At 37.7% G+C, this 17,719-nt stretch overlaps 1 protein-coding gene across 2 annotated transcripts in view; it reads left to right on the top strand.

Annotated features, from left to right (window-relative positions):
- The window catches only part of LOC124163240 (solute carrier family 22 member 21-like), a 103,267-nt gene that overhangs the window by 54,569 nt on the left and 30,979 nt on the right, over positions 1–17,719 (top strand). For both annotated transcript variants that reach the window (XM_046539995.1, XM_046539996.1), the window contains exon 3: positions 13,169–13,322. In XM_046539995.1, the coding sequence (XP_046395951.1) occupies positions 13,169–13,322 (154 nt within the window). The remainder of the gene's footprint in view (positions 1–13,168; positions 13,323–17,719) is intronic.

Genomic DNA, 17,719 nt, shown 5'->3' with positions numbered 1-17,719 from the left:
AAATTTCAAAGTGATAGCATGAGTTCTAAACGAGTAGGTACAACGTCCAAAGCATTGCATAGAGCAAGTAACTTTGAACGTAGTCACACAAACAGGTGAAAATATATATTTCTTTGTAAAGGTGTAATTCGCCATTTAAAAAATCAATTTCTCTATTTATGATAAAATATAAGCAACAGATGGTAATTTTTATACTTAAATATTTGACTTCACTACCGACCATGGTTTCGACACTCTTCACCACATCGCGCCTGAAACTATTCAATACAGTGCCTATATTACCTCGCTGTCCACTTATCGCTCATCCAAAACCAAACATTGCGTTGATAAAGAAGGTAAATGTTAGCTTTGAGAGCCAGGGGATATGTCGCCTTCATTTTATTTTAAACTTCCTCGGTTCTTGCCAACTTTTTCTCATTCAATGGAAAAATATTGGCAGTTACGGTTCACAAGATATTCCGTCGGCTGTATGTTTTCCTCCGCCATTAAACTTCAAGCAAGGAATCCAAGCAGTTTTACTAATATACTATAAGTTCCAATACGATATATTCATGTATAAGTCTTTGGATATTAATTATGGAATCAGGGATTCAATTCCATCCTAGTCTGGTTTACTCACGTGTACACAACCCGAAGAAAACTTATTCTATATGTAACATTATTGGTCTTCATATTGATTCATTTGTTCAGAACCTTTAATCACTAAGTTATGTTGACAGCATATTTTTGTTTCATGCATATGCGCAATTCGTCTAGTAGCTTTCGAGGCAAAATCTTATAGTTTACAGAAAGGGAGTGGATAGTTTGATAGCTTGGATGGAAAGGATAGATGGATTATTCAGGTATAACGTAATGCTATTACCATAAACATACATGAAATTATAGAAAAGTCTCGTTCCAAAGACTGATTTTCCACGGCGTACATTTTTTATCATTTCTCAATCGATTAAATAATAAATAAAGGTGCTTTAATTTTTGCATTACCGAATCAACTAAGAAACGAGATTAAATCGCCAAATATTAAGGCACAAAAATCACCTAATTTTATTGGAAATAGAAGATACAACTGATAATTGTGCGGACTGTTCCACAGGTCGTGTGTCATTTTTTACCTCTAATTTTAGTAATTTCGCATCGAGCAACATTCATGAAAATTGGCATACTTATGGGGAAAGGTCCTAAGTTTTGTTGAGTATAAGCTATATTTTACAACTTTAACCTTCTGACCTCACAATGATGACTTAAGTTACCGAATACCTAAGAATTGACATCTTGGTCAATAAAATTCAGACTTGTTGTCTCGGAGTCTTCCGTGGCGTATAGAATTTGTGGATCTCTCCATTTTCCGGGTTATCGCCGCGTTTCGTTGTAAGAGGTGACGACAGTTTCGCCAGGATTCCTCCAGGCGTCTTCAGGTCGAAGTGACCTTGACCTGAAGACGCCTGGTGGATCTGACAACGAAATCCACAAAATTCAGACTTTTTCAACATTGAAATCCAATAAAGGCAAACGCGATGGTGGGTGGCGTAACATGGTGGAACTCCTTCATGATCCACAAAAGGCAAATTCAAATTTTTGGTTTGGACCCACATTTTCATAAATATTCAAAGGTCAAAAATGATACACGACCTGCGGGACAGTCTGTATTCTAACTGAAGCGCTTACTGAAAGGCCACCTGAATTCACTTTGGTAGTAAAAATTCAATTTCAAAAAATCTGTACTGCAATCAGGGCAAAATAAAGATCTAATGCGCCCATTTTTGAAGCACTCCCGAATAGGTCCAATTTGAACAACGAAGCATTCCAGCTCAACAAGCTAAGGAGTAAAAAGTGTACAGAAAAATCAAGTGGCAATCAACGGTGTTGAAATCATCGTCGAAATATCAAATTTCGAACACGCAAGATTTACTTTTTCCCGAGAGGGTGAATCCTTGGACTTGAACTGTGTACTTCAGAAACCTAACTTCGCGTCGGAAATAGATCGCTTAACAAGTGAAAACTGAGAAAGACTCAAGTTTTGTGCCCCCGTAAGCAAGAATGGGTGAGGGAGATTCCTTAGCATCAGCTTTGAAAATGTCTATCCATAAATTCGAAAAATTCAACTCCAATGAAAAGGGAAACAGACGAGTCCACGTTTTTCAGCTGTGACGCGGGAGTGGGAAGCATCCCATTATCTTCTGCAGCGCTTACGAGGAATTTGAGAGGAAGATATAGACAATTCAAAGTCATGGTTCAACCTATCATCATAACTGGTCAACAATCCTAAGATTGGCACACGCAGCTTTCCACTCAATTCTCCTATGAGATTATGTTTTCACACCTACGTATGTCTTCTCCTTCACGTCCTTCTTAAACTCTTCCATATACACATTTCATTCGAGGCCTTACTTTACCGTACTTGCCATCACGTCTCAATATATAACCTATAAGGTTGTTCCGTCTTCTTGTCAAGGCTTACATGAGGCTTCTATCCTCTAACACTCTTCTTAGGACTTCCTCATTATTAACTCGGTCGATGAATTTTATCCTCATCACTCATCTGTATCTCCATTTATCGAAGGCCTCTACCCTCGACTTATCCGCTGCTGTAATTGTTCATGCATCACTTTCGTAGTGAAGCATACTCCAATAGGGTGGTTTCCTATTTTTTAATTGCCTAGATAGAAAGATTATTACTCCTGGAGTACGTATTTCACGCTTTCAGATTTTTAAATGACGATATCCATTTTTCGCGATTAAATGAAAAATGAAAATTTTCAAGCGCGCAAAAACGCGACAGCTAAGTATGAATGCTGGGAAAAGCCCGTGTGACGTCATTCTGATTCCCTCTGCCGCCGTGTGAGGCCACCTTGGTGCGAGGCTATGAGCGTCGATACGATGCAGACTGCTAGCAGGTAGCGTTGGGCTTAAATAAGGATAATTAATACCCTATCAAACGAAGGAAACTTTCCAACATCAAGCAGTAATAATATTATGGTGATAAATAGGTAATTATTATTAAGAGATGTTTCCCTGAGCTCTTTGCCACATACATGCATTGGTAATCTCAGACGATGTAAAACTCCTGACTGCTCGTATAGCATTTAGGTCCCTGTGACGTTAAGTGGAGTGGTATCGCATGGGCGCCAATCTGGCCTTTTTCAAATGCAGTTAAAATTGACCATTGCCATTCGTGTAAACTGGGAATTCTAAAACCAAATAATTTGTATATTATGAATACCTTAATGTTGGGTAATGAATCGCAATCAATCACTTTCGTTTTCTTTGATGAAGGAAACAAGCTCTGATAAATTTCCTTTAATCTATCTTTAAATTTCCTACTGTAAGTAAATATTTCTTTCGGTGTAATGCCCTCTTCGCTTGGGCTATTCTGCTGATAATTTCTTTCTTTCTTCTTCCATCGCTAGTTATCCTGCTTCCCAAATAATAGAATTCATCCCCCTCTTCCAGTTTTTGTTTCCATATTTAAATGTTAGTTTTGATCTCTTCTCTTCTGCTGCATACTAAATCTATACTAGGGTTATTTTCTAGAGGTGATCCTTGCACTGAGTGGGAAATCGCCGCGAATACCAACAGTCAGTCATGAAAGCATGTGAGGGCCAAAGGGACCCTCTATAGCTTTTTGTATGAAGATTTTCACAGCTTCTTTTATCAATGTTGGTGGTTGCTTTCGGGGAATGCTGCTGAATTATCTGCTCGACGTTTCACTCCTACAACTGGGAGCGTTTTCAAGAGAAAAAACGCTTCCAGCTTTCTCTTGAAAAGCTCTCTCAGCACCCAGTAGGAGTAGTGAAACGTCGAGCGGATAATGTTACCTACGCAGCATTTCCCGAAAGCAACCACCAACATTGATAAAAGAAGCTGTGAAAATCTTAATACAAAAAGCTATAGATGGTCCCTTTGGCCCTCACAAGCTTTCATGACTGACTGTTGGTATTCGCGGCGATTTCCCACTCAGTGCAAGGGTAACCTCCATAAAATAACCCTAGTATAGGTTTAGTATGCAGCAGAAGAGAAGAGGTCAAAACTAACATTTAAATAGGGAAACAAAAACTGGAAGAGGGGGATGAATTCTATTATTTGGGAAGCAGGATAACTAGCGATGGGAGAAGCAGGAAAGAAATTATCAGCAGAATAGCCCAAGCGAAGAGGGTATTCTCTATACTGCTGAAACTAAACTTCAATTGACAATCCTACCAACAATCGTAACAGCAAGGTAGCAGCAAGGCCTCCACTGGGCGGATTAATATTTACGGGTGCGCCATTGTTCAATGCTGTAATTGAAGGTTTTTAGAGCTTCAAAATTCACATTATAGCAATATCCTCCAGGGCTGTGCACATGCAGGACAATTTCAATACCAACACCCCCATCAATCTTTATCCCACATTTCACTCAGCACTTATACCCTATGAAGACACGATTCGTTCCAATCCTTCTTTTCAATTCCATTGATGATGGGGCTGACCTCGAAATGCGAAAAACAGCAATGAAGAATGTCTAGAGATGAGCGTGTAACATTTGAGTTCAATTTATATGTATTTTAAAAACTATCCACCAAAAAAACACTCAGTCTCAATATTTGATTATTAACGCAATTTCAAGTAGGTATATAAAGTCGCTATCGCATAAGAAAGCCAAATTTAAATCATAATTCAGATCCCGCTAAATGATTAACTTCAAAACATTTACGAGATACCAGCCAAAAAGACAACGAGATGCAGGTACATACTAACCACACATGTTGACACTAAATTATTCACAATAGCAACATGAATATATATCTATTTAAAAACTCTCAGAAAATTGACGACGAAGTATAGTATATTCTATTGGCTGGCGATAATTCTAATTTCGAGTATATCGACTCTTGACGCCTGCAATTAAGGCTACGGAAAAATGTGACCACGGTGAACGTGATTTACGGAAGTGGCTGTCATTTTTCGAGCTATCTCCGTAGTAGTGATAAATTAACCAGTGACTGGCTTAAGCGTGGATAGTGTCTCTCAAACAGGCAGAAACATGCATTGAGGTCACGTTAGAGGAAGAGCGTGGGGATTGCTGAGCTTAAGGTATTAAAAAACGGTTGTGAAACACAGGCCTAGACGAATGTTTACACTGGCGAACGCACAATACACCCCATTAGCGGCGATGAGAGCGGGGTGTGTCACCAAGGCTGCCAATGTCAACGGTATGAGCCCTAACGCGGTCAATGTCATCAAATGCCGTTCAGACCTCGAGACATACTATTCACAGGAAGAAAATTCCATCGCACAATTCACGTCACCATCGATTAATTCTCTGATTAATCTCGGAAAATTTGTGTTCCCGATGGCATAGTCGGTTATTACAGAGCGAATAAATTATCATAAGCAAGCCCAAAGTGTGCGCTAAGAAAAAAGTAACATTTACTGTACCTACATTCATAAAAACCTGATGAAAACAATCGTAGAAGGAAAAGTGGAAGGGAAGAAGGGCAAGAGACGGCCCCGAATGAGTTACATAGGACAGGTTGTAAAGGATGTAAAAGAGAATAAATACGCCGCTATGAAAAGACAAGCGGATAGGAGAGAGGAATGGAGAGCTGAATTAAACCAATCTTTGGATTGTTGAATCATGATTATGATGATGATTTATTAATTCACTCGTTCCATATCCCTACTAAAAATAACTGATCATTGGGAACGCGATGACTACATTCTCTTCTTAGAAAAAGTTGTCAGCGTCAATGAAGGTAAGCAGCTGTAATAGAATAGCATTTCAGCCATTGCTACAAATTTCATACATTCTCATATTAGTCAATGGTGAAGAATGAACTTGATTATGCTCCTGATAAGCAAATGAACAATAAGATACACCCTGAGACTTGACAACTTTGAGTTCATTATTGGTAATGATTTTTATGGAAAAATATGGCCCTAAAAACAAAAAAATAGACGGTAATTTTAAAAAATCCGGAATTTTATACGCTCTATAGTTGGTTGAATCAAGTCGATAATTCAATAGACGGCGATTACTTGTAGCCATGATATGCTCCTTGAAAGTTTCAAATAAAAGCCTATGGGGATCGGGTTGGTGTGGTGGCTAGAGTGTCCTGGTGGGCTGTCTTAAATAACACATTCGGGGCCATCCCTTACTCCCTCTTCCCTTACACCTGTCCTTCTACGATTGTTTTCATCAGGTCATCATGTGGCCAACTAAGTTGTTCCGTCTTCTGCTTAAGATTCTCAGAAGACTTCTCTTATCTCCCACTCCTCTTAGCACTTCCGCGTTACTTACATGGTCGATCCATTTTATCTTCATCATTCTTCGGTAGCACCGCATTTTGAATACTTCCACTGCTGACTTCTCTGCTGCTGTCAACCTCCAAGCCTCGCTTCCATAGAGAAACATAATCCATAAGTAGCATCTGATGAAATGTTTCCTTACTTCTATATTTGTACTCTCAGCTGTAAGAAGATTCTTCTTTTTGAAGAAAACCCTCCTCGCCTGCGCAATTCTACTGCCTTCTACAGTACATTCCTAAAAGCTTAGATGGATTGAGTTAAGTTTTTTTGCACCAAAACAATATTTACATCTGATACTTAAGTTATATCAACAACCGGACATTTAGGTTAATTACCGCTAACTCCTCCTCAGGATTAATTACTAAGCCTATAATACCTAAAATAAAACCCTAAATGCGACTACGTAACTATGTGACCAGGACCTAACCGTTGAATCGGGCACAAAGCCGAAATATCATCGGTGCATTCTTTTCAGAGCAGGCTCAGGACAATACTGGGTTTATCTCCTCCCGTTCTTATCTACTCTTCCTGTGGGGCGTAAATAACCGTAACTATCGGTCGCGTCCTAAAAATATATAATGTTAACTAGATCACTGTTAAAGAATGGAATTTTCCTACATATAAACTTTTTAACCCGTACATAACACTGCGGACCGTAGAATCGGGCACTATGACGAGATTCCCTTGGTGCAGTTTATTCATAGCAAGCTCAGGACAACGCCAGGTTTCTCTCCACCTGTCCTCATCTGCTCTTCCAACATGGCATAAATAATCATAGCTGTCAAAAGGCCCGGAACCTGGGCGGGGCAGAGTGGGCACGGGCTCCGCGCGGCATATTTCAGGGGGCGGCAAAATATGAAAAGTTTATTTAAAAAAGTTATTTAATTTTTCTAATGAAATTTTTTAACAGTAAATATTAATTTATCAATTATTTAAGAATAATGTGAATAAAGCTTCATATTAGCAAACATGCGGTGCGTAATTTCTACTACAGCATCTCAAAATAATATGTTAAGGAGGTTTTATACTTTAGGGATGGGGGAGGTGGGAGCGAGGGGAGGTCAGGTGATGGGGGGCGGAAAACTAATCTTTGCCCCACTGAGAAAACTCCTAGTTCCGGCCCTGGCTTTCATTCAAAGCAATGCCATTATCAACAAGGAAAAAAGAGAAAACCTAACACACTACCGACAAAGCTTCAATATTGCTCACACGATTAAAAACATCTATTAATGTCGATGATTCCCGAGGTTTAATACTTTGGTTGTGAAGTGTATAGCATTTTAATTAAACGAAATTTTCAGGTAAAAAGTCAAATCTATTGGATTTGGCTTCTGGGGCATTCAATGCAGGTATATATATTTAATCTGAAATGACTGTTACAAGGTTGAAAATTAATAGCTCTGGAGTAAGCTTGCATATTTACCATAAAGTTAAGAACAGTACAACATATCTTAGCACAAAATTTACTGCTCGATCGCACTTTTCTCTCAAATCTTCCTTAGTTTTATACACGAGAAGATAAGAGGTCTTATGGGTTGGAGGGAGCTGCGAGAGGGAGCTCTGTAGAGCCTGCGAGTCCTCAGGAAAAGTGGGCAATATGGCTCTCCCTGTTAGGAGCAAACTCCTCCCTTTTTGATGCTTTTACGAGCTCTTTTTGCATGCCATCCTCTTAATTTTTTTAACCTAAATCAATTATGATGATGACATCCTTTAAATCCGAAATTTAACCTTACTCTTTCAATTGCTAGGTTTAATTCTTTTTCAATTGCCAGGTGTCAGATTTTTTAAAATTTTAATTGCTAGGTTTAGGAAATTGTTGGGAACGACAATTCGTCGTTGCAAAACATGACCACAGCTCTTCGGTATCGAACAATAATGCGTCACTGCCTGCAATTAAGCCTGTAATTTTCGACCAATCACTATGCGAAGACTTTTCGCGAGGTAGGTGAATCAAGATGAAAAGAGTATCAACTGTCTAGGGAAAACAATAAACGGTCACAATAAGCGAACAAGAAGCTGCTAAAGAATGCACCGGTAGGTTTTGAAGAAAGTAATGGAAAATGGAGAATGTGGAGACAATTGATTGGTATTGTCTTTGCACCCTTCTCTTAGTGCTTGTTTGATTAGTATTTAAGACGTCAACGGTAATGTACCTAAATGCGCGAAGGTATGTTGAAGTCACTCAGTAGTGCATGAACTAAAAATATCGGATCTAAGAGTTTGGGCTTCACTTTTGAAGAATTTTATCTCTCACGTCACGCGCATGTTCCGGCTAAGATTTCCGCTGATTGCACGAATGGGAGTTCACAGCGAGAAAAGATTCACTTTACTACATAATTTCTGTTTATTCAATCTACGTAAGCCGACTCAAGAAAAGAGTTAGGACTCTATAATCAGAATAACCAAGCGTAATGGAGAGTATAATTTTTCCATATTGTAATAAACACTTTCAATTTTCCACGATTATAAACTTTTATTCCGACGTAGGTTTCGATGTTACTTCTCTCATCTTCGAGGTACCATTGGAACTGCAACCATTTCGTACGCTGAAGATGATATCGTAAATTCGAAACGTAGGTCAGAATAAAAGTTTATAGTCGTGGAAAATCGCAACTTTTTATTTAATTATGGTTAGGACAATCTTGAGCCGACCACTAAAATTCAGATATATACAAGCTGCTTAAGCTCTCCAAATTTGTGTTCCCGATGGCATAGTTAATTACTACACAGCGAATATATATATTCTCAAATGAAAGTCCTAAATGTACGCAAATAAAATAAGTAATTTTTAATTTATCTACCTTCTTAGGCATATATAGGGTTGAGGGATATAAGGATAAAGTTTTTTGTTCAAGAAAATATTTGCACTTGATATTTCAGCGGCATTAACGTCCGGGACTTTAGGTAAAATTGCCGCTAACTCCTTTCAGAAGTAATTTCTTAGCTATAATCAAATCCTGTGCAATGTGACCGGGACACCAAACGTGGTCACTAAGCCGAGAACCCCTTTGAACATTTTCTCAGGGCAGGCTCAGCGCAATACCATCCTTATCTCCACTCGTCTTATTTTACTTTTCCTACATGGCGTAAATAACCATAGCTGTCGGACGCCTACGAAAAATATCAAATGTTGACTATATTAAAATCGAAATAATTGACTTTTCATACGGAGAAACTTTTTACTACGAACACACCACCGCGTATCTTGAACACTTGTCCCATTTATCATGACCATCAGACTTCACATCGCCTCCGCAAAAAAATATCGATTTGAACAACCATGCTAGATTTAATAGATATTCCGGGCTGATTCCTTTTTCCGCAAGGTCAAACCTATCTCTTCAGCACTCAAAAAAGGCAAGCGATGGAAATCGAGTGCCGGCCGGTATCAGCCGTAGAGAAATTCTAACATTTTTTATCCCAATGCGTTTCCTTTGTTTTAAGTGTTTCACTAAGAAGTAGATTAGTGCTGTAGCACTAATATTACTACATTTGCCTTTCAAGTCCATGAATACAAGCTAATAGCACCGATAACACTAGGACTGTTTAATGAGGAGATTATGCTTCACATACTAAATCCTGTAACGCTTCAATTTATGGAACCACAGAGCGATAATTCACGTAATAATGCTCCACATAAGGTTTTCAAAATATCGACAAGGATTTCAACTCTATGCAAGTGACTGTCATGGTCTACTAATTACTAGCCATTACTTTGATAATGACTTGTTAAGTGTTAACATAGGTCGTTAATAAGAACAACCTTTCCGGAATACAACTGAGTGACATTATATCCTAATACCTTCACATATTCCGCGGAATATATTTCCAAGGCACATGCACTGCCTCTTGTGGAAAAATTTTTGCTACAAATAATTATCTGTTCATTCAAATTATCTTTAGTCATCTTAATAACTAGGAATAGCCACAACGACCTAATTTCATCAGCACATTCATAATTTCATGATAACAGAAACATGGCATTATAATTTTTCATTTACCACTATCCATGGTCATACTTTCGAAAAAATTACGAGAAATGAAATGTATATCGAATAAATTTTTAGTGATAACTGCAATATCTATCAAATGTAGTAAACCTAATCTCCCATCTGTAATATAATATCTTCTAAGGAGATACTGATTATTTTACTGATATGCATTATTCATAAAATCATATCATCATAATATCATCACGTAACTCAATGTCCGTCATAGTTACTTCTAGTACGCTTTTAATAATAATTTCACCCGATAGCAATTAAGAGCAATAATATTACATGCGCAATGTCACTCACTTTTATCCACAGCGAATCTACAACGAAATATTTGAAAATAAAAGGATTTACAACTGTCTTTTAAGTTTTCACTACCACTCGGCACGATCAATAATCAAGCGATTTGCAAGATGGGACATTCGGCAAACGCTTTTCAACGTGCATCCATTCTACACTGCCTAAGCCTGTACCATATTAGCTCTTTCTATTGCTCAGATAACACCTATAAGAGTCGGGTATTTTGCCTGCCTACTTCATAAGCCTTAACACCGCTGGCAGACACGGATTCTCGCTTAGGAATACCTTACCGGACTGTTTCAATATTAATATTGCTACTTTTAGTGATCCATTAAAATAACGGAAAGGAGGTATGATCAAAATTATACACAGATCAAATTATACAAAGATTTCGTTATATTCCATAGCAAAAGAAAAAAAGGAAGGGAATACCTATGAACCGTGAACCGGTGGGAACAGTTGGAAAACATTGGAGAGAAAAAAATAATTCTGAGGTCGTATTACTGAGTTTATACGCATCACTAAACAGAAACTACAATATTTTTGTAATATGTTAGTTATTTATTACACTTTGCCATCACTGATAATGTAAACGTTTTAATTTGTTCGGAAAGATTATCAAAGGAGGATATTAAACACAGACCCCTGCTCGCAGAGTTAAAATAGTGAGGGCCGTAGCTGCAAAAAGAAAAAATGGATATGTCAGAACACAGTTCGGTCCAACATACTATTTATTGGATAGTAAAATATGTGGCCAGAATATGAAAAACGCCATCAGAAACTCGTTTTCACCTAATTAGATTAAATTTTTTAATGCAATTTCCATAAATGAGATGAATGACTCGTACACTACTGAATTTCACCTTTTCTTTGTAAAACCTAACGTCTCTCTTCACCGATTTAATGTAGCGTTGAGAGACTTTTTACATTTCCCACGGGTTCCGAATCCATGCGAGTCATTCTTGGGTAAGCGGCTTCCAACACAAAAGCTAGATAAATGGTGGAGTATCGTAAGGAACTTACCCACACGATAGAAAAATTTGAATCATACTGCATTGGAGGATAATTCATTCATTTCTGCCATTGATAAGGGGCTGAATATCACGGCATTTCACTTAGGATTAAATAACATAACCATATGTCATAATCATCATTCATCACTAGTCAACAATCCTAAGATTGGTTTGATGCATTTGTTCCCTCAATTTTCATATCAGCTAATCTTTTCACACCTACGTATTCCTTTTCTTTCCCATCCTTCTTTACCTATTCCATTTATTCATCATTCATCGATCCTAAAATTGGTTTGACGGGGCTCTCCACTCAATTCTTTTTTTTTTATAATAATAATATTTTTTTATTACTCCAAAAAATAAAAGTACAGAATAGAATTAATACATAAAACGGAGTAACTTTAGGTAGCCATTAAGGACAACCTGTTTTTTGGCTACCGTCATTTGCATAGGGTCATGCTGACATATAAACATTTGAATTGAAGCAAGCACAACATTTGAATTGAAACAAGTACGTACATATATTACATGGTATTACATCATAGAAAAAAATCCTCCACACTTTGCATTCTAAACAGCCAAGACTGAATATTTTTCATAATTACGTTATTATTTTTTGCTTTCAGACATGATACGGGTAATAAGTTGTACACTTTTGGCCCTATAAACAAGAAACAACGTTTATACAGCGTAAGGTTAGTCCTAGGTAAAGTAGTACGTGATCTTCGTAGGGTGAAGGAAGGATGGTTGTATAATAATAACCCCGTATTTCCACTTCTCATGAAAAATCGACGTAAAACCTTGTAAATGAAAAGATGTCTCAAGGGAAGCAAGCCTATACTATAAAATAAAGGAAAGGCTCTTTTTTAAAAATTACTCTAATAAGCCTTTTTTGCAATACAACAATGGATCTTATAGAATTTTTATAAGCTGCACCCCAACTAAACACACCGTAGTTTAGCCTGGTATTTACTAGGGCGTTATAAATGAGTTTCAAAAAATATGTTGGGCATTTGTTACGGATGAAATAAAAATTTGATATAGTTTGCCTCATACTATTTGCAACATTTTCAACATGTTGACGCCATTTTAAACACTCATCCAGGATTATTCCCAGATACTTGAAACTAGACACCCGCTGTACGAGCAAACAATCCGAAAACTCATACATGTGACAATCCTTTGAGTGGTAATATAAATCCCAGTCAATTATATACCTGTTACAAATATTGTAGCAAATGTATTTAGTTTTATTTACATTCATTTTTAATTTATTTGCTTCTAACCAATTCCTAAGATTAACCAAATCAATTTGCATATTGTTTTTTACAATGTCCCAATTTTCACTATCGTTACTTAAGGCAATATCATCAGCAAAGGCATATCATAAAATCTTTTAGAACAAATATAATCATTCAGCTTTAAATCTTTCGTTATAATTCAATCCTATTGCATGAATTGTTGTACCTAATACCTATGTATTAGAAAATTCTATAGCTTTAGCTTCGATTCACGGCACAGATATGCTAGAAAGTTTAAGTCTCTTTATCTAAGTCATTCCTTCTCTCTTGGCAGTTTCTTGGCACTTACTCCGGAGCACTGGTGTAAGGTCCCCGAGTTGATGGACTTGGATATGGAGGAGAGGAAGAACATCTCGATACCGTTGGAGCACCGAGACGGCGGCTATCAGTACAGTCGGTGCAGAGTGTATGACGTCAACTTCACGGAGGTAATTACAGTGTGAATCGAGAGACTAGTTAAATCATAAAGTTACCGGCCGAGAAGCCTCACACGCTAATAAAACGGAAGATGAAAGAATCAATTTTGGCAGCCACTATCATTGCATGAGTAGTAGTAGATGGCGAAAAAATAAAACCTGTCGTAAAGAAATAATAAATATCGTTCAATAAATCTTTAGAATAAGGTAGAAAAACATATTACTTCGTTTTTTTTCAACGTAGTCTCCTTACAGCTCTATAAATTCTTCCACGCATTTTTCTAAATACTTGAAGCCGTTCAAAAAGAGGAATTTGGGAATCTCATAAAAATAGGCATTTGTTTGGGTGATGACCAACTCGTTCGATGCAAACCTTTGGCCTGTGGCCTCAATTATATCGCGCACTTTGATTTGTCTATCACTTAAGACAATATCGTGAATTTTGTCAATTATTTCCGGGGTAGACACTTCCACAGGGTGTCCGGAATGATGTTCATTTTTTTTATACATGACCAAGTTTAAATTAATTTTCCCAATTTTAAACAGTTTCAAACACAGGAGCAGATTTCCCATGAACTTCACGTAACTTAGCTTTGATTTCTTTGAGCGTTAACCCTTTCAAAATTAAGTGTTTCATCACCGCACAAAACTCACTTTTTTTCTATTTTTATGAACAAATGAAAGTTGTCATCTGAATCGGCAACAAAAATGAAACTTTGGCATGGATACAGCTTCAACTCTAGCGGTTAACTAGTCACGACTGCTGCTTACTAGGAAAAATAAATTTTTTGTACTAAAAGAGCAATCTATTGGAAATTCTAATGACTTACTGTAGGATTCTTGTATCAAACATACTGGCTTCATTTCACGCAAATTGGAGAAACTTTTAAAATTATAAAAAGTCTCATAATTATCTCCAAAAGCTTCCATATAAAATACCGTAAATGTCAATGCATGAAAACCATATGCATAAATCATAGTGAAATATTAAACGACCACCAATTTTGAGTATAGCAGTGTGTAGTAGTTCCCACACTATCGCTGCTTTCAATGAAGGGTGCTCACCGATTTAAAACAAACCGCATATATCAGCCACGAATCAGCTTCCCTGAAGGATGTTAAGCACTTCCAGTGGACCGTTGACCATTAACTCAGATTAGGTTAAAAAATGTAACGTTGAATTATATAGATCGACGCTATTCATTTTTTTAGATCTATAAATTCGTCTTTTATCACATTGTTCATGGCTAGGTAAATGTTCAGGACGAAAATTCTAGCAATTTGTGCATTTCGGGTAACTCCGTAAAGTGTTCACCCTGGCTAGTCCCGGTTTACTTAAATTAGTCAAGAGCGAACACCTCTTAATGTTCAAAGTTCGGGCTTTGCTCTCCGGCTATGGCGCAGTGCTATGATAGGAATCGGAAAATTTTGGTTAGGGAATACCCTCGCCGCTATGGGAGCGACCAGGGCTCACCACTAACGAAACCATAATGCAATAAGCCAACGATTTTGGAAGATTTTGCTATAAAAGAGAAAAATCCAAAGATCAAATCGTCGGGTACGTGATATTTGGCTGGACGCCCCTCTCCCCCACGTGAGATTGGGTGAAAATCGGGTTGAACTCCTACCCTCTAAACGTCTCACGTAATTAATGAATGCACCCAAGCAGTGAGAGGCCGCACCCAGTAACTACGAACACTCCCCGAATGAAAGTAAATCTTTTCAATTGGCGATAGGCGCTTTCCGAAAGTATATTTCCATTCCCTTACGACCATGGTAAAGAAACATGGTTCACTTGGGTGTCATATTTTGATTCTCATTAATATGGGAACGCAGGGTCATCAAAGCGTGAACTAGCGACAAGAGTTTACTCTCTTCGAAGACAAGAGGGTCTTTCCGAAAGTAAACTCATTGAAGTTATCTTGCAGCGCCACTCAAAGGTGAGCATAAAACTTTCAAACCACATTATCTCCATATCTGAGTCCTTGCAGGCAAAACATCCGGTGACATGAAGACTTATACTAGAAGGATGGTGTGACGTAGCTGGCATTGTGTACAGCAATCAAACTGCATATCATCGTTGGGATATCATCATTCACCCACGTAAGCCTGTATCAGTTTATGCAATGACTAAAAATCTGAAGGTGAAGTGTGGCTAGTTAGGCAAAATTCGCATAATTTTCTGATAAAGCAACAGAACCCGTTTAAAAGTACTCGAATCATAGAAATACACGAATTAAGTCGTACTAATTTTCTCTGCGTAAGTATTTTCAAACAACCATGTAGCAAGAAGCTTCGATAAGCTCATGATCACGCTAAATAAATAAACACTTAGGGCAACAGTACTTTAACACCCGCATATTTTCGAACCACCGTTTTAGAACATTACTTTAACTATGAAGCGTACTCTTATATGCTGCCTATTGAGATGAAGGACGGATTCTTATAACTTGTTCTCCCATCGTTACTTGGCTTAGACACCTCGTCTGAACAGTTACACACGTCCTACATCCGATACATTGGCCAAGTTACTGACACTCACTGTAACCATAAAGAACTGTATCGAAGAATAAACTATAGTGAGTGGGAAATTTTTTCAAAAATTAATGTTATAACCACCAGAAATATTAGAAATCAGATATTTTCATTGCGTAGCGCCCGAAGTAACTTTCCCTTCCTTTGAAGAGAATTTAAATCAAACTCTGCCAGCATTATTGAAAAGATAGCCATAATTGGAATCTGGAAGTTCTTAATTCGCTCTGCTGATCGACCTAATGACTCAACAACCACAAGAGATAAAACCCCGTCCACTGGTACCCTTGGTTTTACTTCAGAAAAACTTCATCGTGAGCGATTACAAACAAAATGTAGCGCAAATTCAAATATTAATTCACGTTTCCATTATTACATTATTTACTATCAAGATGAAGACACCTTTGAAAGTGATGAGCAATGGGTATAAGTAAAGAATTAAAATATAATAAATATTCAAAATCAAGGTCCTCATCCTATTGCGGGATTTACAATGTTTTTACTCCAGTGGAAAGTTCGTCTAGAATAACCCCAGCCAAATAATATAAAGCTGACAATCCAAATTCCTTTTTACTAATCACAGTCAACGTAGATTTTTGATCAAAAGAATTTTGCATCAATATAACCTTCTCAAAGGAATATTTGCGAAGGAATAAATTTATGGAAGTTGAAACTGCAAAAAAATCTGTTCAATCATTTTCCATGAACAAAAAACGATTCAAATACAATAAAAATTGGCTTGCAGCACTTGAGCTTTCTGAGGCCGGTAACCACCTCCATTTTTCAATCTGTTCCGGATAAATATTGTCATTGCTAACCCGGTAGTCGCATCTCAACTCACTATTTGACGCGCCGCAGGCGCGATTCAGCTGTGCCGATGAGCCATATACCTTAACCAGCCAGTTCACAACAGATTATTTATCTTGCGCCTTTGAATGTGTTGTGTGTGTAGTGTTGGGTTTGTGTGAACGGAAACTTACATCTAATACAATTTTATTTAATTTACATGGAATAATAAAAACATATTTTTCATAGTTATTTTTTAAACATTGTATTATTTTTTTTGTACTTGCTTTCTTTTATGTAGTCGCATCTTTGAACATTTAATCATACAACTTCTGTAGTATATTAAATCAACGAACAAAGAGACGAAAAGCCGAAATACGCCGACGAAACTATCGTCCCAGAACCATTGTCTACAGGGATGAGAAATCTGAAAGGCGTGAATATTAAACCTCAACACACAGCATATGCCTTCACACTAAACAGAGGGGTTATTACCATGCCTATTTTGTCCCCAGCTAACAATATATATACGTTCTCTCAGGTTTTAGACTGGCTTAGGTTCTTCATGGATTATACCAATGTCTCGACGACCGTTTCGCCCGTCATTATACGGATCTAGGAATATATGTAATTTAGATTGCTTGTTGATTGACATGACTGACACAGGGATTCCTGGAACCTTGACAAGGATGGCGGAGCAGCCTGTCGAAACGTAGGATAACGAGTATGACATATCCCGGAGTAAAACCCGAGAGATCTTCTCGTATGGTATGGTATATGGATACGACCAACAGCTAAGGCCATTCGCGCCATGACGGAAGGGCGGAGAGAAACCCGAAGTCGGCATTAGCCTACTCCTAATGAAAGGCGTTGTGTACTCCCATTCGTGCAAGCAGCGGAAATCTTAGCCGGAAAATGCGCGTAACGTGAGAGAAAAAATAATTAAAACGTGAAGCCCAAACTCTCAGATCCAGGATTTTTAGTTCATGCACTACTGAGTGACTTCAACATACATTCGCGCGTTTAGGTACATTACCGTGGACGTCTTAGATACTTATCAAACAAGCACTAAGAGAAGGGTGCAAAAACAA

Source organism: Ischnura elegans, chromosome 8 (genome assembly GCF_921293095.1).
Source record: "Ischnura elegans chromosome 8, ioIscEleg1.1, whole genome shotgun sequence".
NCBI lineage: Eukaryota > Metazoa > Arthropoda > Insecta > Odonata > Coenagrionidae > Ischnura > Ischnura elegans.
This window is presented reverse-complemented; position numbering and strand designations above follow the sequence as displayed.